At 43.6% G+C, this 27,567-nt stretch overlaps 1 protein-coding gene across 2 annotated transcripts in view; it reads left to right on the top strand.

The window, feature by feature from the left end:
* NGEF (neuronal guanine nucleotide exchange factor) overlaps window positions 1–27,567 on the top strand; it is a 151,952-nt gene that overhangs the window by 54,227 nt on the left and 70,158 nt on the right. The window contains exon 1 of one of the 2 annotated variants that reach the window (XM_088479260.1): window positions 3,632–4,080. The exons of the other annotated variant lie outside the window; for it this stretch is intronic. Within the exon in view, the coding sequence (XP_088335386.1) occupies window positions 3,998–4,080 (83 nt within the window). The 5' untranslated portion in view covers window positions 3,632–3,997. Of the gene's footprint in view, window positions 1–3,631; window positions 4,081–27,567 lie in introns of those variants that run through there. 2 annotated transcript variants of the gene reach the window in all.

The following is a 27,567-nucleotide window of genomic DNA, read 5'->3' as shown; positions in this document are numbered from 1 at the left end:
GGTGCAGTATGGTGCTTGGTTCTTCTGATCCTCATATGTGTGGGGGCTATAGGTGGGAGTGGTTAGTGAATATCATCTGCAAAGGCTGCCTTAATTTGGCTCTATATTTCATATAGATTAAGATTATGTAAAGAGGATTACTCCAATTTAAAAAAAGGGGCTATTCCCTATCATTTCGCATTTCATTTTAGGAGTTCTCGGGACCACACATCCCCTTTTGTTACCATCTGCATATGCTTCACATTCCGATGCTTAGTAAATTCGGCATTGAAGCAGCCCCTTTAGAAACCTATAGAAGCTGCTTTTGGGAACGAAAACAGGGATCACAGCAGATATGTTCAATATCTACTGCAATCCCCTGTAGAAACATATAGGGGATATGTAAGATTTGCAGGTACCCCCCAAATGTGTGTTTTGTGGGCTATTCCACACGTAACGCGTTCTAGTAAGCGCATTTACCTTCCCATACCCAGTCCTGCTAAGGAGGCATGTGACTATTTTACTAATTCAATTCCTAAAAGCAGAATGCGGGTGTGCATCTTGCTATGCGCTAGGTTGAGCAAGAGGGGCCTTTGCCAAACTGTGTTGTGTTTCCGGGTTAAATAGAGAAGTTGGTGACCTCTACAGCTTAGCTGCTCCCACAACATTGCCCCATGTACACTATTTACATGAAACCACTATCTCTATTACCAAAGGGCTGCAACACGGGTTGAAACAGTGTTCAATAACCCGGACAGGACCCAAGATTTCAGTGTGAAAGGGCTATTCGTGTGCTGCATACCTGCATATTTTGGAGTTAGTTAATGCCACTTGATTTTTCCTTAATTCACCGGTTCTTACCCTCACTCAGAGGACGTGAAGGTTTTTCTTTAAAGAATGAATATATTTATTTATTTTAATAAAATGTTGCAGATATGAATAAAGTTTAACACAAAAAAGTTATCTTCAAATTACTAAATATACAGTATATCAAATAGTAAATGTGTATTTACTAAATTGTGAGTTTTTAGAAGTGGAGATGTTAGCAACCAATTAGATTCTACGTAACATTTATTTAGCACCTTCTAGAAGATAATAGCTAAAATCCGATGGGTTGCTATTGGCAATATCTTCACTTCTTAAAACCCGCACTTTAGTAAATATACCCCCTAGAGGTAAATTTACTACAGTGAGAGGTTTAGAAGTGGAGATGTTGCCTATAGCAACCAATCAGATTCTAGCTATTATCTTCTAGTGAAATGTTAAGTAGAATCCAATTGGTTCCTGTGGGCAACATCTCCACTTCTAAAAACTCTCAAATTTGGAAATGTACCCCTTAGAGTCCAAATTATAGTTTTTAAGTACAAAACTGTTATGTGTATATACCTGCTTTGCTTTCAGTACTTTAGCATCTTCATAAGAGATTTGGAGTATGTATATAATTCACCTACACGTAACAATATGGCAGAACAGAGGAATTAAACATTTTTTTTTTTTTTTAAACTGCATCACTAATAAAAATATTTCTTGATATATGATAAAAAATTAATCTACATTCATGCTTGAAAATAAAATTTTAAAAATAGGAATACTGCAGCTAGTTCCAAATATTTAATTATTGAAAAGTCCAATCTAAGTACAAGAAAAAAAGAAAAAGATGTGAAACTGCACTAATAAAAAATATATTAAATAAGGTTAAAGAACACTGGTAGGGAAGTAAGTGTCAATACACGTTATTATTCTTTTTATTTATTATTATTAATATTATTACTAATGATATCAAATTAATATTGTAAAAAAACAAATACAATATTATAAGTGTGTGTGTATATATGTATAGTGAGAACTGTGGGGAGGGGATTCGCAGGGACAGGGCTTTATCGCAAGCTCTATTCCTGCAAGTGATTTTTGATACATTCCAGTGATATTTCCTAATCAAGGGAATGTGAATGGTTTGAAGAATTTGGTCGAAAATATCACACTACAACCACATTTGAAATGCGGATTGTAGTAAATAAGGGCCAAAGCTTCATAGCATTGTCCATTTCAAAATTCCAATATAATGTGTGTGTGTGTGTGTGTGTGTGTGTATATATAAAGTCCCAAAAGTTATAATCTGCAGTATGGAATTACAAGTCCCAGAAACATATCTTCGGCCTAATTATGGTTTCTGACTTCTTATTTAATCTAATTTATCCACTTAATAAGTCTATTTCTGATTCTTATTCATATAATGCCCCCTATCTAATGTTCTTTTCTAACTGTTTCCGGCTTTTTTCTTCAACATGGCGGACATTCCTCCGTCTGTTACCATGGTAACTGAATGACGCATTTATCTGTACTATGCCTATGTACAACATAATAGTCTTAAAACAGAGGGGGTCATTCAGACCCGCTCGCGAGCACAGGACGCTCGCAAAAGGGTCGATGGTGCCGAATTGCGCATGCGCAAGCCGTCGTTATGGGTCTCGTACCAAAGGGGGCGCGCTGTCGATGGTGAGTGACAGCAAGCCCCCTTTGGTGGGCGTGCCAGGGGCATGGCTGCCAGACGGAGGCGTTCCCATGGGAACACCTACCGTCTGAGTCCGGCCCCACTGTCATCACTAGTGATGTCAGTGGGAGTGATTTTGGCTCTGATAGAGCCAAAATCACTCCAGGGCTTGCGGTCACCGAGACCCTACCGCAGGGTCTCGTTGCAAGCCCGATGGTCGCGATGGTCTTGACCATCGCGACCATCATCATGGATGCTCGCTATAGCTGTGGGTGGTAACCCACAGCTATGCGAGCATCCATGAGGCCGCTCCAAGTTGAGGGAGGAGGGCCCTGATTCAGAGCGACCGCTCTGGTCAGAGCGTCCAGCTCTGAAGCGGGCCCTGAGTTCCAAGTACTTTGGGTGTACTTTGCCCCGAAGAAGCATGCATACAGTGGTAACTGAAATACGACCTCCCCTACATGTGCATCTGCTTTGCTGCTATACATCATCATCAGAGCGCACTTCTTGACCTACCTCTTCTGTTCAGCTATGCATTGGCCCCAATAAGTACTTTCACCCTGGAAGTATATACGCCATAGATCTGTGTATATGCACCGCAGGCACACGTTTATGCTAATCATGAATAGGAGGATAGTTTTTTAGAGAAAAAAAAAAAAGTGTCTGCAGTTCTTCTGTAATGTAGTGTCACCTACTTCCGAAGTATGACACTGTAGTTGGGAATTCCAAATGTGAAAGTTTCCATCTTTGTAACTCAACACACACAGGGGTTGCATACTGCAATTTGATTGGTGTGCAAAGCCATTTGAGCTAACAGGTTGTCGTATTGCAATTATATTGCCCTTTGGGGATGACCAAAAAGTAAAAAGCACAGTAGGTGTCATCACACAGTCCAGATGCACACTGGTCCGGAATGATCCTCACTCTGAGTACTGTACAGCAACTTCTTCAGCTGACTCTTCCCAGTTTTCTGTCCCTAACACATTAAGCACTTCCCAATCAGCCCCCCTCCTCCTCATCTGCAGCCACCTGTTTCTCTTCCCAATTTATAGCATGATCTCAGTCCCTGTGGCTGCGATAAATAGGTTAGCAGGTCACAGGTCCCATCTTTTCAATTGAAAACGAGATCAGACACCTTCCCTGTGTATATATAACCCTCTCTTCTCTAACATTGTTTTGCAATCTATTTTTGTCGTCTCTCTAAACACCTATTCTGTTGTACTCCCTCCTCCTTTAATCCAACTCGCTCCATCTCTTTTCTCCTCCTCTCTCTCCTTTTCTCTTTTTTTTGCCATTCTCTATTTAGCTCTTGTTCTCCCTCACCCCGCACATCTTTTCCCCTTTCCTCTCTCCATCCTTTCTTTTCTGTTTATTTCTTCCCTTATTCTCCACTTAGTGCAAGCCCCCCCCCATCCATAGTGTCTTTTCCTTTCCGTTTCCCTGGTAACCACCCGGAGTGCAGTCTCTGGCTGGCAGGCAGCATCCCTGCACTCTCAGCACACTTCTGACTGTCTGAGAGAGTGCAGCATGGAGCCTCAGGCAGTGTCCAAGGAGGGGGAAGCACTTGCTTGTGACCCTCCAAGCCCATGCGAGGAAGACCCCATCGAAGGGTGAGAGAGACAGAGTTGGTATTAGAGCATAGAATGCTGACAGCTAAATATAGAAAGCGTACACACTGCTGATAGCCACGAGAGTGCGTGACAGCATGAGTAGGTGTGTGTGTGTGTGTGTGTGTATTTCTGCATGTCCTTCTGTCATTAGCACTGCTGTCCATTATTCTATATTCACCTATACAGCCATGCTTCTCTCCTCTATGTACTGCACTCCTGCATTTAATTGAGAAGTGTCTCACAGGTCGGTGTGTCTGTATGTTTGTGTATGTGCAGGACTGTGTGTGTGTGTGTGTTTCAGAGGTTTACAGTATGGCACTTTGAAATTGCGTGATCATATTAATGTCCCTTGTATGAAGGAATGTGGGTAGTGTAACTGTAGGTATTATTAATACATAAGTGTGTGTCATTTTCATATAACCGTATTGCAGATTTATTATATATAGCTCTGGGTGGGAGTAAATTTATTGTGACTATACACATTTATGCATTATGTGCTGCAAGTATATGTATACACCTACATGCGCTGTGACACATCATATTCCATAGCTATAAATGGCATGATACGCAAATAAGCCCATATTTCCTAAACTGTCTTTTTGCACAGAAGACTTTTAAACAATTCACAAATCCCATTTTATTAAACCCATCCTCTGACCAAACACGGTCCATCATGTCAGGGTATGCACTGTACTGCAGCTTGGCAGTGTCTTATGTTATGTATACGTAAACCGCACATAAAAAGTACGCTATCATTGTGTAGGTGTTTGCTGGTAACCTTGCATGCCTCAGCTACCAGCTTAGCCAATGTATTATTAGGACTCCTTATGCCTGGACTGCTTCTATGTATGTTTGCCTGTGTGTAAACAAAACGTAATTGCTGCAAAACATGCATGTGAGCCTGAGATTTTTTTCTGTGCGCACAAATATAGATCGGTCCCTGCTGGCTGCTAGTAATGTAATCCTGAATTTCAGGCAGCTTTTCTTTTTCTGTAGTATAATGGGGAACGTTTTAATGAAGCAACTCATAAAATCCCTTAAATTGATCTTCATTACACTTGATTTGTTTTTTACTGAAGGACTCAGGTGAACGCGGCTGCATGGGGTAATAGAATCACGTGCCATACAAGCATGTGCAGATTTCTGCTTCTGACTTAATTGTACACATTGCTCACCATTATTTCACAAAAGGGCAACAAATATAGAGGAGGTGGTCAAATCTGTCCCTGTATGGAGAGCTAGTCTGACTGACTCATATACTGGGCCAAGTAACTGGGTATAAGAGTTTTCATGTAGTATTTTCTTAAGCAGACTTCTTTCAACTGTCCAGAAAATAAGATGAGTGTACTCCCACTTGCTCATTTCTTAAAGTGTACCTATTGAACACGGGGCCTGATTCAGAGATGGAGACTATTTTTACGCAGATCAAGTGATTGTTTGCTATTGCACTTGCGTGTAAGCCGCACTGCACACACGCTGCGATTGGTTTGTGATTAGGCACGCACAAAGGATCAATTCGCACAGTGAGTGACAGTCAGTGTTTGTGGGAGGTAACTGGGGGTGGTCATAAAAACGCAGGTGTGTCGGATGGTTTAAACGCTGTTACACGGGCATGCATAAATTAGCCATTGAGATCTCCTCCTACGCTGCATAAGAGCTCTCTGCGTGTCTGGAGAGCTGCAATGTCTGCAGCTGGATAAACCTGCCGCAAGGGCAAGATGGCTGCTCGATGTGCGTCAATGTTGCCAATTTTTACGCAGGTAAGCGGTGGCGTCCGCAGATGAGAAAGCAGCAGTGGGCGTCCCTGTGCTTTGGGTGATCTTTGGAACTATTTGCATCTGAATCAGGCCCACAGTAGAGACAGCTGCTTTTTGTGGCTGCACAATATTTGTTGGATTGCAGATTATATTTTTGGTAGGAATTAGAGCCGTCATTGATGCCTTAGTGATGTCACTAATTTGTAGTTATCTGACCGGCTGACTATGCACCCCTAAACTGCCATCACTGTTGGGAGCTGACTGTACATTTTAATAAATTATGTTCATGTAACGGATCCACCTGTGTTTTGCCATTATTTTGAACCAGAAACTATTCATTTTGGCTGTGTTATGTATATTCTAAGAACGTTTAGGTTACGTCTATAATATGCCTAGATATAGATCCATATCCTTCTTAAAAATATTATATGAAACCACTTCTTTGCAGGGGGACAAGATAGTTTAGCCTGCTAGCACAGAAGGTATCACTCTGATTTGCAAAATGAAGTCTTAGTTTGGTTGTCCGCATATATAAGTGGCCACATCACCAGCCGATTGAACCAACATTAGCGTATATATGAACCCCAAATTAGTGTGATGCCTGATAATAAGCCAATCAAATAAATGATTTAAGGATATGTCTATAACTCCCGTCGGTGGATGATTGCTGTCGGCTTTGGTGTCTATGGTTCTCTTTTGACTGAATTAATAGACTCCCTTTTGGTCTGAGATAAAGCCAGAGTGCTCAATGTTACCAAAATTGGATAGTGGTCCTGTCGGCATGGTCGAGCTATGTATCCAGCAGAATACAACTCTGTGCTCTCCATGTTTCTTTGAACTACACCTTGTAAGCATGATCTGACAGCTATCAAGTCATAGGTTGCCAAAATCTTCTGAGTGTAACCGAATCATAGATATTAAGCAGATTTAAATCAGATTTTGGTCAGTTGTTGTCAATATATTTGGAAAGTCCATTTGTTTTAAAAGGAATTACTCTTAATGGATTACACAAAGAACATCTGCTGTACTGAAAGGGTGGTATCTAAAAACATGTGGGCCCAATAGCATAAATGTGAATGGGCCACTGAAGTTCCTAGGGATGGACACCTGCTAACAGTGCACACTGGCCCTGATTCAGAACCAGACACTCTGACAGAGCGCTCGCTCTGAATCAGGGCTGGGCTATTTTTTTTTTTCTAGAACCGCCTTCTGGCCGCTCGCATAGCTGTGGGTGACCACCCACAGCTATAGCGAGCGGCCAGGAAGATGGTCGCGATGGTCAAGACCATCGCGACCATCGGGCTTGCGACGAGACCCTTGTGGTAGGGTCTCGTTGCCGCAAGCCCCTGAGAGATTTCGGCTCTAACAGAGCTGAAATCTCTCCCACTGACATCACTCGTGATGTCAGTGGGGCCGCCCCCAAACGGAGGCGTTCACATGGGAACGCCTCAGTTTGGTCAGCCACTCCCCCGGCCTGCCCACCAAAGGGGGCGTGCTGTCACTCAACATTGACAGCACGCCCCCTTTGGTACGAGACCCGGAGCGACTGATTGCTCGTCGCCATCCGGGTCTCGCGCATGCGCACGATGGAGCCGGCTCCGTCATGCACTCTGGGCCACCATAGACCCGGTTGCGAGCGCTCAGCGCTTGCGACCGGGTCTGAATCAGGCCCTCTGTGCTAAATGGCAGAGGTTAACCAGGCCTGAAGCAGCACCAGTTGACCATACAAGGGACAACTCTGCTGCCAGGCACTGTAGAAGCTGCTGCCTCGGGAGTTATGCCCCTTGTGTACTGGAACAATGTCAGGGTCCACACAACCTAAGGGTCAAATTCTGGAGCTGGAGAGGGGGCATTTCAAGGAACCTCAAATAAAGCACTAATATATAATAGTGTATATGTTGTCTGTGGTTATGATTGTTTAGTAGGAAAGTATATTAAAGCAAGGATTTATTAATAGAGCTGAGGCTAAGTGTTCATGGGATGAACTACTGTACATGTTGGCATCAAGATACTTTGGCACTCTTGGTACCCATAGAGAAAAGTGCAGTAAGCTGCACTGCACAGTACAGTTAGTCTACAGATGTGTAATAAACATTGGAATCTTCTGAATATCAAACAAAAGCTAGGATCAAGAATGTCTGAAATCATCCAGAAAAGAGCAGCGTGTGTGTGTGCCAAACTGCTTTTACCTGCTGCCAAGTGATGTGCCTGGGACTTGCTAAATTGCCAGTGGAAGACACAAGAGTCCTTGAGTTCTTCCCCCTTCTGTCTCAGATAAATCCTGTGCCAGCTCTGATTCAGTAATGTTAAATTGCTAATGGAAAACACAACAGTAATTTAGTGCTTCCTCTTTATCGTGGGTAAATCTAGTCTCATTCTCACAGGTCATGAAAGCCTTTGTTAATTATCAAATCTCAATACATAGGTGGGGATTGTGTAAATAACATGCACTTGGGGGCTGATTTTATCTTACGCGTACTCACCTTCTGCATGCGTCAGGTAAGGGGGCACACAAGTATGGGCTATGCAGAGTCATATACATTTCCATAGCACCTATACATGTGCATGAAGAGGGGAAACTGGGATGTGTCGGCTGCTCCCATCATTCAGTGGGGGTGGGGATGTTAACACAAATGGCTCCTATACAGACCTGGACATATTTTGAACCAAGTATAAGACAGGTGCAGCAGCACATTGATGATAATTATGGCTAGTAGGAAACTAGGCACATATGCCACAGAAATAGATACCGTCGCACCTCAAGAGGCATACGTCTATAAAATGGGAGAATATATACACATTCCGTCATAGCAATGTACGCCAGACTTGCTTCCAACTCTGAGTCAACTCCTTTATTGCTAGCCTACAGCAAATAACATGGCACACTATGATAATGCAGTTCAAGAAAAGCTGAAAACCCGGCAGGTGTCCTAAGCCTGCTATAGACCTGGATCTCTCAATGCGAGGCCCATGTCATTAGCGTATCTATAGGTGCAGTGTGAGGGGGCACAGGTCTCACACCTGCACTCATAGAATATACTTACCTTGCAGCCTCCACTGAAGAAACATTTGGGAAAATGGTGCTGGTGCCATGTTGCTGGAGCCACTGGGAAAATGGCCTCCTCCTCTTATAAGACACCTTAGGTACATGTGCTACCAAAGCTAAAGTGTAGGGTACTGTCAAGGACCTATTATTTTTAACTAAAATGGCATATTACTGTACTTGTAAAAAATAAAATACATACCACCAAAAGCAAAAGTGGATCAGTATCATAGACCGAGCATGAGAGGAGTGGGAGGAAGTAGGGATAGAAATGAGGCTGGGGATGTAGGGAGGATTGGATTGATTGAGGGTTTTATAGGAGAAGGTGAGGAGTTTGATGAATTCTGTAGGGGATTGTGTGTTGGTGTAACACCTGGCAGAGAGGGGTGGGTGCGGAAAGTTACAAAAGGAAAATAAGATGAGCAGCGGCATTAAGGATGCCCTGAAGAGGTGAGAGGCGGGATAGAGTTAGACGAGATAGAGGAGAAAGTTGCAATATTTCATATGAGAGATAACCAAAGTGGATGAGTATTACTTGCGTTCAGGCTGATGTGAGAGGTTCTGACCCTGGAGATGGTATGAAGGTGGTATGAATGGGTGAGGGACTGAATGTGGGCAGCGAATGAGAGGGAAGAGGATGCACAGGCAGCTGCCAAAGTTTCTTGGTAAATATGTATAGGCAATGGAGAGTACTTGCTAAATTTTGTATAGAATATCCCGTGATCACACCAAGGTCGGCAACTTTGCTGAGCCACCTGCAGCCTAGTTAGCTATGATTTGTGGCAATATGAAATTATTCATCTCCCGGTGGACAGGGACTCAGACAGGAGCCTTTCTCGATCGCTTTACTTTATGCTGCGGAATCTGCTGCGCATGCGCGGTCATCAGATCGACCATGTGTGAGTGCCTATTACTGGGGAGGGGTCCAGAAGATCCCTCTCTCGGTAAAGTCTGTGACATGTAGTAGTCTGTGACTACTATCGTGACCAAGCTCCGGAATGCTTCACATTCTGGAGCTTTGTAAATCTCACATTATAGCAGCCTCCATAGAAACCCATGGTGGCTACTATTTCAGGTGATGCTTACATTTTGTGGGTATTTGGATTTCCAGCAAAATTGGTCTAATAAATATGTCCCAATGTTTTTGTTATTGTTCTCACAAATGTTATAAACCATTTTGTGATATATTATGTTCTGCCCAATCATGGAGGGCGTGGACTGGATTGCAGAATCAGGTCCTTACATAAAATAATGCTGCTGAATGGCTAGGTGATGAAATGCTGCCATAATGTGCAGACAGGACTGTGTTGGATGATGTACTGGTAGCCATATATACAGGCATGATGTGTTTGCTTAGTCTGCTGGCATAATGTGATTGGCATGACTTGTTGGGCAAATTTGGTAGCACATTTGTTATAGGCAAGTGGTCTGGCATAACAAAATAATCAACAGATATGCTGAGATAAATATGCTAGGATGCAAAATATATCCTTAGAGTTAATGATGGTGATTGGTAGGTACATATGTTGTAGCATATATTGAGCACTGCTTGGCTGGATGGATTTTCTGGTAAGAAAATACTGTAATAGAAGACAGATATAAACCTATTGAGGTACTGAGTTACATAACGGACATGGTAAATGTTTGTTGAAAACTTGGCATAAGGTGTACTTGACAATTGTATATAGATATCAATAGTGTGGTGAGAGGGGTCGTCTCTCATTTGAATTTCCCACATTCTGGTGGAATCGGCTCCCTCCAAGGGAGGCTGGAGTGAAACCTGTGCGTTTTACATTGGCAGTGGAGGTGTGGAATTCCAGGTTTTCACATCTACACAGACCCAGCTGGAATAATCACTGGAGCACAGGAAGGGTTTAAAACTCCCACACACCTGATGCTTTTTGCTCCTGATGCCAGACAAACAGGCCAGGTGATAGGCCGGGAGTGGTGGTTAGTATTAGGGTGCCAGGACCTGGAAGGTCCACAGATATTGTGACTGCTGACTGTTAGGCACAAGGAGTGCTGGGACATTTACTTTTATGTTTATTTGCTTATTTTCTGTTATGTGCCCTTGTGTATCCAGGCCTATGCTCACCTATACTAAGGTGCAGTGTTTTCTGGCATTAAAAGCCACTGTTTTACGAAGAACCTGCCCGTCTGGAGTCCTCATGTCTATACCCCATGTTACAATAGATATAAAATTGGTTCAGAGCTGGCGATCTTTCAGGCAGGCTGTGAGAGCTGCAATGACAAGGCTATTAATGTCACACCACTAGTTATCATGATGGTTAGCACTAACTTGTTGGAATCCATGTCGAGTTAAAGGCTAACAAGTATATTGTTCATTTTTAATCTATGTGCAAATACTATTAATGGCCGGATCTTTCCCCTGTGTCACTGCAATGCTCATTTATGGCTGCGGTGTCATCTTATTCAGTGTGCTGCTGCTGCAGGAGCAATGATTACATATATGAGATGCTTGTTATTGCTCTGTCCGCGGCCTCCTCTCTGAAGGCATCTATTCATTTGGCTCATAAAACATTCCTCTACCAGAGATTGTATCACAAGGATATTACTTCAGACAAATCTATATTGATTTGTGCTGCTGTGGCGTGTTTTTACCTTTCATGTGTGTGCCACGGCTTGTGGAGTGGGATCTTGATTGATGACCCTTGTGAGGTGCTGCTATAAGAGTCTCATCAGGAGTGTCATCCATTTGGGTTTTTACTAAAAATCAATGTCACTCAGCTATAGTAATCAGGGGCACTCTCCTAGGTATGGGTTGCTGTGTATACAATATTGCTTCTTTGTAACAAGGCTTTCATTTATTGAGGTTTATTTATACTTATATTTGTATTTGCACGTTTTAGCCACTCCAAAATTATTCATATGATTCTAATGGTCTGTTGGAAGTGGACTACATATACCATAGTATTTTCATTTTCAGAACAGTCTGATATTCCATTTCAAAGTCATAGGCCCTCATTCAGAGCCACTCGCTATTTGCGGTCGTTCGTTCTAAAACAAGGGGTGGCTATTCAAATGAACCGTTCGCTGTTTGCGGTCTGTTGACGCCTCTAGGTCTGAACGAGCGAACAAAACTTGCGTTCGTTTTTTGGAAAAATACGCCCCCTGGCTGCTCGCATCCTACGTCATGTCCGCTATTTATTAGATTAATCGAGTACATCGACCAGGGTATGAACTGCTCGCTATTCTTGTGGTTGGTTTTTGCTACCACAATTTTGCGAGCAGTTCTGGCTATAAAATAACCCAGTGACGTGGTCAATGACGCTGCTGTATTAATTATGCGCACCCATAAAACGCCCGTTTTGACCTTTAAGCACGCCTGCGATCGGATCTCCACTCCCCGTTTTCAAGCACCTTCCCCTGTTACCACCCACATACGCCTCATCCTGTCACTCAAATTATCAGGCATTCGCTATTTTGCGAACATATGAATTTCGGCCGCACTGAGTGGTTCGTGCATGCGTATTACGATCCGTACGCATGCGCAGTTGGGCAAACATCGCTCGGAGCGAACGAGCAGCCACTTGCGTCCGGCTCTGAATCAGGGCCATAGATCACAATCATTTTAGTTCATTATGATGGTTGTGATGATAAAATGTATTTATATGTTTGACAATGTGTGTTGCTGTTGTAAGTGAATGTTTGGTGTATGTATTATGTCTATGACTAGGGGGAAGTTTTCGAAGAATGAAAGCAAGCATTATGCACTTACTAATTGCAATATTACATGTGTGAAAACGTAAAGTGCATTAATTTCCTTGAGACTTTGGGAAAATATTGTGTGACATAGCTAAATCCCCTTTTTCAGCACTCATGATACTAAGTGCTTCACTAGAAAGTATCACCCAAACGTACAGGTTTGGGCATAGTTCTTGCTTGAAAGCCAAAGGAACGGTGCACACTGCAGCCAGATAAATAAAAGCGTGCTTGAACAGAATACAAGTTTATCTTGTTAGGCAAAACATTTATTGTACTATTCACTTACATACATTTAAATAGGATAGTCATTACATTAGGATATATCCAATTATATGTTCTATGTAAACTTAAATATAAGTTAACTTTTTTTGTTATTTCAAATGAAAAATACATAGGTAGCAAATTATCGCAATACAGCCCGGGCACAATGCAGAATCCTCTTTGGTGGCACTTCAGTGTCCGGACTTGAACCGTTTCCCCTAGATTTCCATCAAAATTCACGGGTTTGCAGAGTAAAGCGCAGCTTTTGTGACTTTGCACCAGCTGATGAGGGAGGCCTCTTCATAGGACACTTACTTATTTGGGTGTTCCTTGCTCTGGAGAAGGGTACACCGCCATTTCCTCCCCATTAAAGGACTTGATTTGAGCACCAGCTCTGAGCTAGAGGAGTTAAGGTCCTAGTCTATAGGCTTATTAGGCTACCAGCCTCAGAAACCGCTACTTAACAGCACCTCAGATTAGAGACCACATAAAGTCTTCACAGAGTTCAAGTAGCAGAAAAATCTCAACATCAACTGTTCAGAGGAGACTGCATGAATCAGGCCTTCATGGTCGTATTGCTGCGAAGAAGCCACTACTGAGGATGAACAAGAAGAAGAGAATTGTTTGGGCCAAAAAACAGAAGGAATGGACATTAGACCAGTGGAAATCTATACTTTGGTATGATTAGTCCAAATTTGAGATTTTTGGTTCCAACTGCCATGTGTTTGTGAGACGCAGAGAAGGTGAGTGGATGGTTTCTGCATGTGTGGTTCCCACTGTGAAGCATGGAGGAGGTGTGAAGGTGTGGGGGTGCTTTGCTGGTGACACTGTTGGTGATTTATTAAAAATTCAAGGCACGCTTAACCAGCATGGCTACCATAGCATTCTGCAGCGCCATGCCATCCCATCTGGTTTGTGCTTACTGGGACCATCATTTGTTTTTCAACAAAACAATGACCCCAAACACACCTCCAGGCTATTTAAGGGCTACTTGACCAAGAAGGAAAGTGATGGAGTGCTGTGTCAGATGACCTGGCCTCCACATTCACCTGACCTAAACCCAATTGAGCTGGTTTGGGATGAGTTGGACCGCAGAGTGTGGGAAAAGCAGCCAACAAGTGCTCAGCACCTCTGGGAACTCCTTCAAGACTGTTGGAAAACCATTCCAGGAGACTACCTCATGCAGCTGATTGAGAGAATGCCAAGAGTGTGCAAAGCTGTAATCCAAGCAGGTCTAAGGAACTGATTGGCACCTTTTAGCCCACAGGGCAAACACAAACCAGTGGCCTTTTTAAAAACATACCCTAAAGTAAAAATGGGTGCGACAATCCGTGTTGGCGTGGTTTGTCTAATGTGGGTGTGGTTTATATGCAGTAAAACATGAGAAATCAGTAACAAATATAAACAAATTTATAAACAGTCTGCCCTAAGTAAAAAATGTAAATCTTTTTCAGTTTCTACATAATGGAAGTTCCCAATCAAACACCAGTTGTTTGCTTTGACCAATATAGATATAGATATAGATATATATATAGATATAGATATATATATATATATATATATATATATATATATATATAATTAGTAAGTGATCACTGACAATGCAGCAAATCAATAGTCATTATTGCATATCGTAAAGCGAGTAAGGAAACGGTGTTCACTGTAGGATTTTTTTTTTCTTTTCAGACAGGTGCTGACCTCTGGGAAGGGCACATTCAATTTTGAAGGGCACAATCATAATTACATCACATGCCCCCCAGGCACATTTGCCTACCTTTTGCTTGTCCTCCCCGGGAGAAGCCTGGGGAGGACAAGCAGGTGGGCTGTGATGGGGACGGGGCCTGATGGGTCACGTCATTAAGCCATGCCCCCTTCACAGGAAAATTTACGCAATTGGCTTAAGGGCGGGGCTAAATGACGCGATTCATGGAGCATCGCCTCATTAAGCCCTGCCCCCTACAGGGACCCACGATCGCCGTGGAAATTCTCCCCATTCTGCCCACTTCACTAGGAAATGGGCAGATTGTGGGAGAAACGCCTACCCTTTCCAGGGGTGCGGGGGGTTACCCGAAAAATCTGGAGCCTTCCACGAAAACCAGGAGGGCAGGCATGTATGCCCCCAGGCCACCCCCATATGCCTCTTAAATGCTCTTCTGATCTTCCCACTTGCCCCATGCCCATCAGATCCCCTATCCCCTTCCAGTGTCACAAGCAAGAGCAGGGCCAGATTACGGCCACATGGGCCTGGGGCTGAAAATATTCAAGGGCCTATTATGAGAATTTCAAAGGAGGTGTGACCAGTGCTGTGCGGGTGTGGTCTGGTCAGTGCCATTTGGGCGTGTAAACCCCCTACACTATCAGCCCCAATGTCTTCCTAAATATGCAAAAGAATAAACATTTCATCATTTTGTGAGGGAAATAGAAATACAATTTGAATACTTACAAGTTATGGCCGACCATGTGGCCTGCTGGTGTTGGTCATGTGGAGGCCTGGAGCTGTAGTTCCATCCGCCCCATTGTTAATCCGGCCCTGAACAAGAGGCATGCCTGTAGCCAAATATAAGTCACGAGGAGTAGCAATAGCAGGTGGGTTTCAGCTGCGACTGCTCTAGTTTCACCCAACTGTTCACAGTGGCTAATTGAGTAGAAGCACATTGGCCTATTAATCAAGATAGGCCTGGCAGCTGGTGATTGGCAAGCCCCTGCCACGGGAAACAGCCCGGGTACAGGGGAGTGCCAGGGAGCCATAGCAGCAGAGTTGTTTCCAGAGGGGCTGCTGGCTCCATTCAGTAAATGCAGCTCAGCTAATCCCCTGTCAAGCAGCCAGGTGTCAGGTGTGCATATGCAAGTCACACAGGTCACAGAGGGATAGAGCATGCACTGACATTGGGATTGATGTGGGTGTTGTTATGCCACACATAAGTGACTGTATCAAGTATTACCGGATAGGACTTTATACAATATTTGTCCTACAGGACTCCCGAAGGCTATGGACGCCCTGTATGACAAATAATGTTTTAGAGTAGACAATGGCGTGGCCGCACACGCTGCACATAGTCACACCAAGCTGCACTGCTAAACAATCAGAGAGGCGATTCCTAAACAATCCATGGCGGACCAGCCCAGGGTGCTTATGCCCCCCTTCTCTCTAGCCTAGCCCACCCCTGGCACGACTGATGTGGATGATTATTCTTTATAAATTGCTGCGTAATATGTTGCCACTGTATAAATTACTGTTAGTAATAATTAATTGAGAACAATTTATGGCCAGGCAGTCCAGTGCAGATCTGTTTGTTTCTAGTTCCCTTGTGTCTATATTTCATGATTGCTTGATTGCACCATTTTTGGTTACACTTCGATGGGCAATATGCTGGCCTGTTCGCTCAGATATTTTTGTGTATTCACTGTGCGTGATATTTCACAGATTAAATAGTCTGGTCAAAACATGGTCTACTTGTATATTTGAACATTCCTCTTATTAAAATAGTGTGTTTTGTTAACATACATCACTCTGGCAGGCTGTAATAAGCCTGGATATAAAAATTAAGCCTTAGTTTGTTTCTTAAGACTACGATTAACTATTTATAGTCCTGCACAGTTTACACAGTGTTGTGTGACTACCATGGCAACCATAGCCACATTGCTCAGAGAATTTGAAAGATATACCTTACCTCAATCTGGTCATGCACTGTAAAATCCTCCTCTTCCTATCCCCACCCCAGTCATCACATGGCCACAGATGATTCCTAAACTCAGAGCACTTAGAAGCCCCCAATGCTTATCAAGTGGAAGTTTGTCAGAGTGACTGGCAGCTATGCTTGTCTCCCCTCCACATACTGTACATTTTTATAAGCAGATGATGATTTGTAGGTGGACAGCTACGCAGCATGATAGATGTATGCTTAACAATGTACTTAAAAAGTATTTGTGGGATTGCTGCTTTAAGTTGTATTTTGTTTGATTTCTCTACTGCTTGTGTTATTCTCACTCAGGTCTTATACAGTTCATGAAAATTATTGATCTGACCTACTGGTGTAGATACTGGGTGGAGGGCTGCTGACAGCTTTGCCCGGCCCCGGTACTGGTAGGGGCTGTGGCCAACTTGGGGAGGTGTGGGCAGACCACTTCCTTACAAAAAACAAAACAAAAACATACTATGTTTTCAGCTGTGCGTACCACACAGGGGCGTGCCGATAGAGTGTCTGTTGGGTGGGTGTGAGTGCAATTGCCCCCCCTGCACATCACGCAGGGAGAGAGAGGACTGTCTGCTGACTCTATACTTAAGCCCCTCAGTAAAGTCCACCTGTAACCTAATGGTGCATACACACGGTCAGATTTTTCTTCAGATCTGATCGATAACGATTTAAAAAATCGTTCAATCGTTCACATCTGAAGGAAAATCTGACATATCTGTCTGATCTGCCAGATGAATGATTTGAACGATGCGCGTTCCCGATGGTCAGATAACGATATCTGACAACTGATGTGTTTGCAGTCAGACTTGGACGATTCCATTCATATTAATGCAGTCAAAAATCGTTCAAATCGTTTCAATCGTTCATCTGACAGATCTGACAAATCTGACCGTGTGTATGCTCCATAAGACATGGGTATATGTAACAAATTAACAGTGAAACATATTAACAATATTTTCTCAGGAACACATTTAGTAGTTATGACGTCAGTCCATTTGTTAACCTATCACCAGCATTATAATAGCTTGCTACAATGTGACGCTTATAGACTTTCTCTCCACTAACTCCATCGCGACCATCAACCTGGTCGGTCGTTAAGCTATGGGTGGTAACCCACAGCTAAACTAATGACCAGGAGGCCGCACTTCAAAAATGAAGCGGCCGCCCTCATTCCGAGAGAGTGGTCGCTTCTTGCGACTGCCTTTGAATGAGGGCCTTTGGGCCTGATTCAGAGCCGCTCGTTAGCGGCCGCTCGTTCGTTCCGAGCGATGTTTGCACAACTGCGCATGCATACGGATCGTAATACACATGCGCGAACCAGTCAGTGTGGCCAAAAATCGTTTGTTCGCTAAATAGCGAATGCCTGCTATTTTGAGTGACAGGAGGAGGCGTATGTGAGTGGTAACAGGGGAAGGTGCTTGAAAACTGGGAGTGGAGATCCGAACGCAGGCGTGCTTAAAGGTCAAAACGGGCGTTTTATGGGAGTGCATAATTAATACAGCAGCGTCATTGACCACGTCACTGGGTTATTTTATAGTCAGAACTGCTCGCAAGATTGCGGTAGGAAAAACCAACCACAAGAATAGCGAGCAGTTCATACGTTGGTCGATTTACTCGATTAATAAATAGCGGACATGACGTAGGATGCGAGCAGCCAGGGGGCGTAGCTTTCCAAAAAACGACCGCATGTTTGGATCGCTCGTTCAGACCTAGAGGCGTGAACAGACCGCAAAGAGCGAACGGTTCATTTGAATAGCCACCCCTTTTTTCTGAACGAGCGAGCGCAAATAGCGTCCGGCTGTAAATGAGGTCCTTTGTCTCCAATCCCTCTGTTATAGGGTCACACATGCTCAGTGATGTAAACTATTCTTCATTGCAACTGAAAATGCAAGACCATGTGCCAGCAATCCTTCCTGTGACTGTCTATGACATATAAAACTGACTCATTCTTTTTATCACACTTTATCTGTGCACCACTTGAGTTTATAAGTGTATTCAAAGGATTTATGTCCATCTCTGTGACATTTGAAGCACTTGTACTTTGGACTTTTAGTCTTAGTGTCTTTTGTGAGTAAAGCAGAACTCTCAACAATTGTCTCAACTGGCATGCATTCCTGGGTCTGCAACAATTTAGCCCTCACAATCTCTGTTGATAGTTTAGTTGCACATTTTAAAGCCACCACCAAGTCATCAAATTCAGGCGTTATTCTGTAGCATTGTCATTGCGACCTCGTCATCGTCCACCTGGACTCCTACAGATGTCAATTTATGAGATATGGACAACATCTTGTTTATGTAATCGTTTGTCTCTGCAGTCTTGTACCACACACAGGGCCTGATTCAGAGCCGGACGCTATTTGCGCTCGCTCGTTCAGAAAAAGGGTCCGGCTATTTAAATCGAGCGCTCGCTCTTTGCGGTCTGTTGACGCCTCTATGTCTGAGCGAGTGAACGAAACATGCGCTCGCTATTTTGTAAAGACTCCCCCTGGCCGCTCGCATCATACGTCATCTTCGCTATTTATTAGATTAATCGAGTACATCGAAAGGCGTCTGAACTGCTCGCAGTGCTTGTGGTTGGATTTTCCTACCGCAATCATGCGAACAGTTCAGGCTAAGAGACAACCAAGTGACGTGGCCGATGACGCTGCTTTGTTAATTATGCACACCCTTAAAACTCCTGTTTTGACCGTTTGGCACGCCTGCGTTCGGATCTCCACTCCCCGTTTTCAAGCACCTTCCCCTGTTACCACCCACAAACGCCTCATCCTGTCACTCAAATTAGCAGGCACTCGCTATTTTGCGAACACACGTTTTCCGACCGCACTGACTGGTTGGCGCATGCGCATTACGACCCATACGCATGCGCAGATGTGCGAACATCGCTCGGAGCGAACGAGCGGCCGCTTACGAGCGGCTCTGAATCAGGCCCACAGTGTACACCTCAAGTTTATCCTCCTCATTAGATCTCTATCTCCAAACACTGTCTTCACTGCTATTCACATGCCATGTGCTAACACTTATGAAATACAGGTACTGTTCCACAGCTAGGTCTATTCTATCCTATGGCCCTATCCACTTCCTCACAATTTGGAATATCACCTGTGAATCATTTTTGATTTTCCACTGTTTCTCCCACGTCAGTTGCATCTCCATAGCGAACTTCCATGTGGCGTAATTCTCTGAACCTCTCAATTTTGTGAAGGTCATGCTGGCTGCTGCATTGTGCATTTTCTCGTTTGATCCAAACAAACAGGACTTCATTGTATTCTTCACAAACACAGTGGTGACAGTGGTGATAACATCAGTGATATCACCACTGGCTATATCAGTGGTAATGCAGGTAATATACCGTGGTAATCGGTCTCACCTCTGAGAAGCTAAGTGACACCACCGTGACACTCAACACAGTAAAGCATGTAGGGCCACACATGTTCCATGATGTTATCCTGCCAGGTTCAACGCACAGAGGACAAGGAGACTGGCACAGGTGCGCACTCTTCTCCAACAAAAATAAAGTTCCTATTCAGAGACACTATCCAGCAGCTCCAAATCTATCATATTTGACCGTACATATTCATACAAATGGTTGACTGAATATAAAATATACAACCAACCAAAACTATTGTACGACAATTTTTTGGAGGTTCCCCCCCCCCCCCCCCCAAGTCAACTATGTAGATAATGACTACTATCAAACGAAGAGCCTTTGCCCATGACAAAAATAAACCACACACACATTGACTCCCACAGGAAAAACAACAACATACACATTGGCCCCCCCCAGATGAAAGAAAAGCATACACATTGGCCCCCACAGGAAGAAAAAACACACATTGGCTCCCTACATCACTCACGGATCTGAAATGGCGAAGGGGGATCTGGCTTTTTAAGAAGATTTCAGGTGCAGCTGCTTAAAACGTCCCCTTGATGTGGGGAACGTATGGGGAGGAACAGAGTTTCCTTTAGGGTGTCAGCAACTGGCTGCCTACCTCCCCTACCTTCTCGCCCATCAGTGTGCTGCGTGATCACTATAATGGATGAAGATGAGCACAGCGTGGCCCGGGCCAGAACTTCATCGGTCGCACTGAGCCCCCTATGGGGTGCACCCCTGGATCTGATTCAGATTCCGGAATAGAGTAAGATATAGCAAGTAACTTTGCGTCTTGGTAAAACCATGCTGCACTGCAGGTGGGGCAGATATAAAATATGTAGAGAGATTTAGATTTGGGAGAGGTGTGTCCAAACTGAAATCTACATTGCAGTGTAAAAATACAGCTGTTCAGCATTTGTGTGCTACATGCAAAAGCAGCCAGTATTTACCCTACATGCAAAAAAATGTATGTATTAGCACCCCTTGCATTGCAACATGGTTGTCCAGGGACACAGAAACTTGCTATATCTTACTCTGGGCCTGATTCAGACCCGGTCGCAAGCGCTGAGCGCTAGCACCGGGTCGATGTTTGCCCACTGGGCATGCGCACGACGGAGCTGGCTCTGTTGTGCGTATGCGCGAGACCCGGCTAGCGACGAGCGCTCGGTCGCTCCGGGTCTCGCACCAAAGGGGGCGAGCTGTTGATGGTGATTGACAGCTCGCCCCGTTTGGTAGACCACCAACGGAGGCATTCCCAAGCGAATGCCTACCGTTTGGGGGCGGCCCCACTGACATCACCAGTGATGTCAGTGATGTCAGTGGGAGAGCTTCCGGCTCTATTAGAGCCAGAAGCTCTCTGGGGCTTGCGGCCACGAGACCCTACCACAAGGGTCTCGTCACAAGCCCGATGGTCTTGACCATCGCAACCATCATCCTGGCTGCTCGCTATAGCTGTGGGTGGTCACCCACACAAAAAAAAACAAACGCCCAGATTCAGAGCGAGCGCTCTTAAAGAGCGTCTGTCGCTGAATCAGGGCCTCTGTTCCCAACTCTGAATCAGGCCCCCTGTACGGCTCCTCCACTCGATTGGGCCTTGATGGGTGGTCAGAACATATAAGGCACAGTTAGTGTGGTTGGACAATGACCACATACATATAATTAGATGCAATTATCATCTGACCAGATTTATCAGCCATCATAGTTGACATTTGGCCTTGGCACAGAAAAAAACTCTGCTGTGCTAAGTAAGCTCATCTCATTTTGTGAGCATTAAGAAAGCTTGTTTTAGCAACTAAGGCACAAAACCACTCACAGGGTTGTGAATATAAATAATACAATCATTCACATAGACCCGTATTCAATTTGATTCGCACCCGCGATACTTTTTCGCCTCCCGGACGTTCCGCCTATTTCGCCTGTTTTGCAGGCGGAAAAGTATCACGCGCCCGCGTATCCCCGTATTCAATTTGAAAGTACGCGAAAACGGGACCCGGCGAAACTGGAACAAGCGGAAAGTCATGACAGATTTCGGGAAATTGGCATGACACAAAAGAAGCTCTGACATGGGGGTTCACTTTGGTTACCCACGAATTGACCTGCTGAAGGTATTTGGTGCTTTTAAATGGGCTCAATAGCTGGTAAATAGCGTTTTTGTATAAGTGGTGAAGAATAGTATTCTGGATATTTTTTTTCCAGAATATAACTTATCCCAGCAAATTTGGGGTACTTGAATATGGTGTGTATGAGGCTGCGTAGCCGCAGACCGATCATAGTGTCCATGCTGACCCCTGTCCACCACCTAAATTGCCTACAATGGGCACTTGAGCGTTAGAACTTGCCACATAATTAGCACTCCAATGATTATATACTTTATTATTTCATGTAATATTATATTATTGAATCTATCTGATGTACATCTAGGGGTACGCAGGCAACAGGTTGAGAAAGGAGGTGTCATACAAGTGCTATAAGCAACTGTTAATGAATTGAGGGCCTGTTTCAGCAAGGATCGCTATTTATACGCATGCTACGCAGTTGCTAATAGCAGTGATATCCATATGTCTCTGCATTCGCATTGCGATCGCAGCCTAACATAAGGACGTCCACTTCCCCTTACACGCATCCGTATACTTGGGCAACATAGCGAAATAATCGGTAACATGGAGTAACATCGGACCCATACGCACAGTTAAGGCAGGTCAGACCTCACTCAGGAATTGCTAACTTCAGCGCACGCTATGAGACCTCAGGCTGTGTATGGCTTTGCAGTGGCTAATTTACCTGTATGCACGCCCCTGAGACGGCACACCTGCGTTTTCCCGGCCACATCCCCGTCACCTCCCACAAATGGCACTTCCTGTCAATCACTCTGCCATGGTTCTGCGTAGCCTCTGCGATCGCTGTCCCGAACGCAGTGCTAGTTTGCGCACTGCGATGCATGCGCAGAACGTAACAATCGGCCGATTGCGTGCGTATAAGCAACTGTGTTCCTTGCTGAATCAGGCCCTGAGTACACATTAAAAGACATTTGTAAAGATTATTGGAAGAAAATTTGCATTACACGAAAATAATCTTTTTACGTAAACTCATTGTTGCTCCTTAAAGCTTGCTGGCTCCCATTGCATCGTTTTACGCTCACCCCTGGTTATTTGTACAATACAGCATATGTGGCTATTGGTATTCTATGCAAAAACAGGCACTGTAATAAATAATACTGCTAATACTTTCTACTAATACAGATAAAAATAATCACTTTCATAGGCAACACATATTATTTTCAAGGGCCGTTTAAGTGTCCATGGGGCACGTATATGAGTAAATGTATTTTCATACTCTTGGCATTGGATGTACCTTTCAACATTCCCAACTTTGCGGTCGGGAAAGAATAGATCTGCTTATAATAACATGCTTAAGTCCATAGCCATTTCTAGCAAGGCAGCCCTCTTTAACCAATCCATATCCACACCACTGTTGTGAGTCCGAAATCAGAACTGTTGGTAGATATGCATGCACTCAAGGTGCTTTTAAGTATGGTGTTAGTCATACATTTATTCTCACTTTAATATATACTTGCCTATTCCCAAATTTCAGGGAGTGCTCCCTGACTCCCAGGGGAGCATAGATTCCTCCTGAATCCAGGGCAGGTGGTACTACACCTGCTGCACTGGCAGCTTGAACCCAAATTCGCTGGGTATGTTTTTAAAGTGGCATATTAAATTGTTTACCAATTTAACTGTAACTTTGGCTCTACGGTCATCACATGGAGAGGAGTAACCATGTACAGTAAGCTATACATTGAAAAAATATTATTTTGGAAGTAAGTATAGTGTAGTTTAGAAATTCTGAGCCTACGGTGCTTTGCTACAGTAGTATATTGAGGTGTTCAAAGACGGATCACGTATCCTGGATGTTATTCACTTCGCTCATGTTTTTCTGGAACATGCTGAGGGCTAAATTTTAATTAGAAATCTAGTTTATTTTGTCTACAGTGTGACAGCTCTCTCAGCATAACTTTATCTGTGTCCCTTCGCCTCTTCTTTTCCCTACTCTCTGTGGTCTCTGTAAATCTCCTTTGCATGTGTAATAATTGTAGCAGCTAAGTGGGTTAAGGCAAAATTCTGACCCAAATAGAAGAAAACAGCACGCAGAAGATTTGCCTAATAAAGCTTATGTAGTGTAATTATACAGCAGTTACAGCACTATGGCAGTCATTTAGTATTCATCTTCTTGTTGCCTGTGGCATATAATAGAAATTATTAGGGAAACTACTTCAATCCCACATTTTGTGCAAAATAAACAGCTGAGTAAGTCACAAACATCCATTACCTTTATATAAGCCTATAGTTTTATTTTTTGCTCCGCTATGCTCATTGCTCACAGGACTGACCTGGCACAGCTCAAATCAGAGCAGCCAACAGAGACTTAACAGCTCCAAGTCCAAGTTTATGGATACAGTGGTAGACTCTGAAAAACTTGGACAGGGGCCTAATGAATGTTTGTCAAGACTTTCTGTATCTTGTCTGCGATATAAGTTGTGCTGCTGTATCACTCATAAAACACATCAGTCGTTGTCCTTCAATGATGTTGTATCAAATATATTTTAATATAATGGTAAAGATAGATTTCAATAGTATTTTTTATGGTGCCTTTATTAAAGTTATTTTTTCAAATAGTGTAACGTCTTCGACATATGTGTGCAAAAATTTGGAGGCATCAGTTACACTTAGAATTTTTAAGAAGACAATAAATTGTATTTAAATTTTATTCTGCTGATTTGTTTAGAACTCGAGTGATAATCATGAGAATAACACATGACCTCTTTGTCACATATATGGCTGGCATCATGTGATTATTATGATCATAACTGCTTATTGTACAGGCTTAGCCCTTAGAAAAAGAGTAGTTGGGAAAAAAAAAACATTACTTGAACTTCAGGAAAAACTAATAGACTTTATTGAATAAGTGAATAAAGATGGACTCTGGGCTTTGGATGCGTGAGATGGTAATAGGCCTGGCTCCAGGTCTACTAGTAGCCTGGGCGAGAAATTTTAGAGTAGCCCCCCAGTTAATAATATTTCCTCACAGTAGTGCCCTAATACCCCTGATAAATAATATGTACTGTGTGCCCCTACACATTATTTGCTTGCCCAGTGCAGGCCACGCCCCCTCCGTGTGACGTCCCTTGGGGCAGGACCACAATCGCCGGTGATTACAGCAATGCCTAAAGCATCCTGTAAGGGCAGCGGTGTGACTATCTGAAGCGTCTTAAGGACACTCCAGGCGGCACTGCTGCATACATTCTGGCACCCTGCTAGCCAGATGAGGCTAGCAGAAAAAAGCTTAGAGGGCCAGAGGAAATGATTCCGCGGGCCTTATACTGCCCCCAGGCCTGAGATTCCCCATCCCTGCCCTACACTGTAGTGCACTATATGCCTATGTTCGGACTCATTATTTGAATGGGCCTTGAGCCAGCCCTGGATGGAAATAGTGCCCTTTTTACAAACTTTAATAAAACTAACATAAGTTATTGCACACTAAGGGGTCTATTTGCTGTATCCCATATTTAATTAATCTTTATCATTGTTTATATATTTTCCAATTACATCCTGTAGACAGCCAGGTAGGCCCTATATATACACAGACCGGCCATGTACACACACATTTGCCCCATTGATTTTTCAGTGCCATCCAGCCTATAAAACTGTCTTAACCAGAATTTGTGCCACAGACCCTCTTTCCTGCACTGCCATTCAACATGCTACTGTTTGCAAAGAAAACTGGAACAGTAGATAATATTTACACAGAACACAATTCCATAACCAGGCTGAATACATACTGTGTAACCGCTTTCTCCATATCATTTGTCTGCTATATATGTTTCTCCTATTGTCAGTGTTTTTGGTGTCTCTGTATCACCCCTATGCTAATGACATCAAATCTTTCTTTTTCCTGTTCTTTTATGTCTACAAGTTAAAGCTTGATATGCTCAAAGAAAACCTTCTTTGTCATCATAATTGTTACTGACCTTTCCCTAAATATAATTCCATTGTGATGCCAGCCACCAAGCTTGCTGCTGTTGTTGCCCTTTTCTTCATCCATTCTACTGCTGCTTTACCATCCACCATTATATCAACTGAATCATTTTCTAGCAAATTAGGCAAATGTTGTGACCTTGTTGTAGATTCATTCTGCCCTTTTCAGAGTTGTCTTATAACAAACGCACGTTACAGACTCATCCCTCCGTGTAGTCCTGAAGGTTCCCATGTATGGTGGATGTATCAATGAGAGAAATCCGTCCAGTTGTTTGAGTGCAATTAGCGTGGTTGGACGATGAGATATTTTACGCTGACATCTTGTACTTCAAGATCAGTTGTTCATGGTCAATTTAGGCCCATAAACAGTTTCATTTGTGGGGTAAGGTGACCCATTCGACCTAAATTACAACTTGTCTGCTGAATGTGCGGACTCTACAGGAGCCAGAGGTGGTGGAATGGGAATGGTTTAGTGCACATGTGCCTGACCCACTCTGTTCTCAGAAACATAGAGCCCAGGTATGGGCCTTTGCCACCCATGTTCCTGCTTGCTCAGAAGAAGCAACCACGCTTCTCTTCTGTGAGTGCGGGCTAGCACTGGTCATGCCATGCTCCATCCCTGCATACTGCTGGGTTTAAGTGGGAGCATATGCATCGTACATACCAAACACCAGCATAGATGCTATGGGGGGATTTAGAGCTGAATGTAAAATATGCCTCTCTATGTGCAAATATACATCTGCACTGTGACTGTATTTCCAGCCACACACATTTCATGATACGTGCAATCTTAAATCTAACATATAAAACTTGGAAACTTGGAGATTCTTCTCTAGTCTCCTGGACCACCGGCCTTCCTATTTTCCCAGCAGAGCCGGGATCTCGTGATGGGGTGTAGAAGTTTCAGGGAAGGGGGTGCAGTGGTTATAGGGGTGACCTGGGTAACCCTTTTGATCATAGTGTCACAAAGATGCAAAGCTACCAATGTCCTTTCTTCTACTGTTATGGCCATAGTGTTCACTTATCAGACGTACATTTGCTTATGTGCAATCCTGTACTTTAACTATGTGAGAATACACTCCCCTGTTCTGCCTCTCCGGTCATAAGTGTAGATACAATCAAAATCTGTATGACACTGTAATAAGGTACACTATGTAGACAAGTGATTGGATGCTGACAGCAAATAGATCAATGAGACTTTATTGACGTCAATACTTTCTAGTTCCACCACATGCAGTGATTACTGCAGGCACCCTTCTTAGCAAACTGTACACAAGTTCCTGGACAACAGCAGGCGGTATGTTTTGCCATTCCGCCTTATGTACAGTGACCAACTGTGATACTGAAGAAGGTTGAGTAGGCCTAGAAAGCACCCACGCTCCAATTCGATCCAGAGGTTCTCAATGGAGTTAAGATTTGGAGATAAATATAATAGGGTGAGAGTTTAGAAAATTTGAGAGTTTAGCAGTAAGCTCTCACATTGGTCGAGTTTTATCTTCCAAATGGGAAAAAATCTGGATGAGAGTTTAATGGCGAGAGTTTATTGAGTCTAAACACACATGCGTTTTCATGCTCTCTGTCTGTATTACATTGGCCGAGTTTA

Source organism: Taudactylus pleione, unplaced genomic scaffold, assembly GCF_031769625.1.
Source record: "Taudactylus pleione unplaced genomic scaffold, aTauple2 ptg000229l, whole genome shotgun sequence".
Lineage (NCBI taxonomy): Eukaryota > Metazoa > Chordata > Amphibia > Anura > Myobatrachidae > Taudactylus > Taudactylus pleione.
The sequence above is the reverse complement of the archived record's forward strand: the minus strand, read 5'-3'. Positions and strand labels throughout refer to the sequence as shown.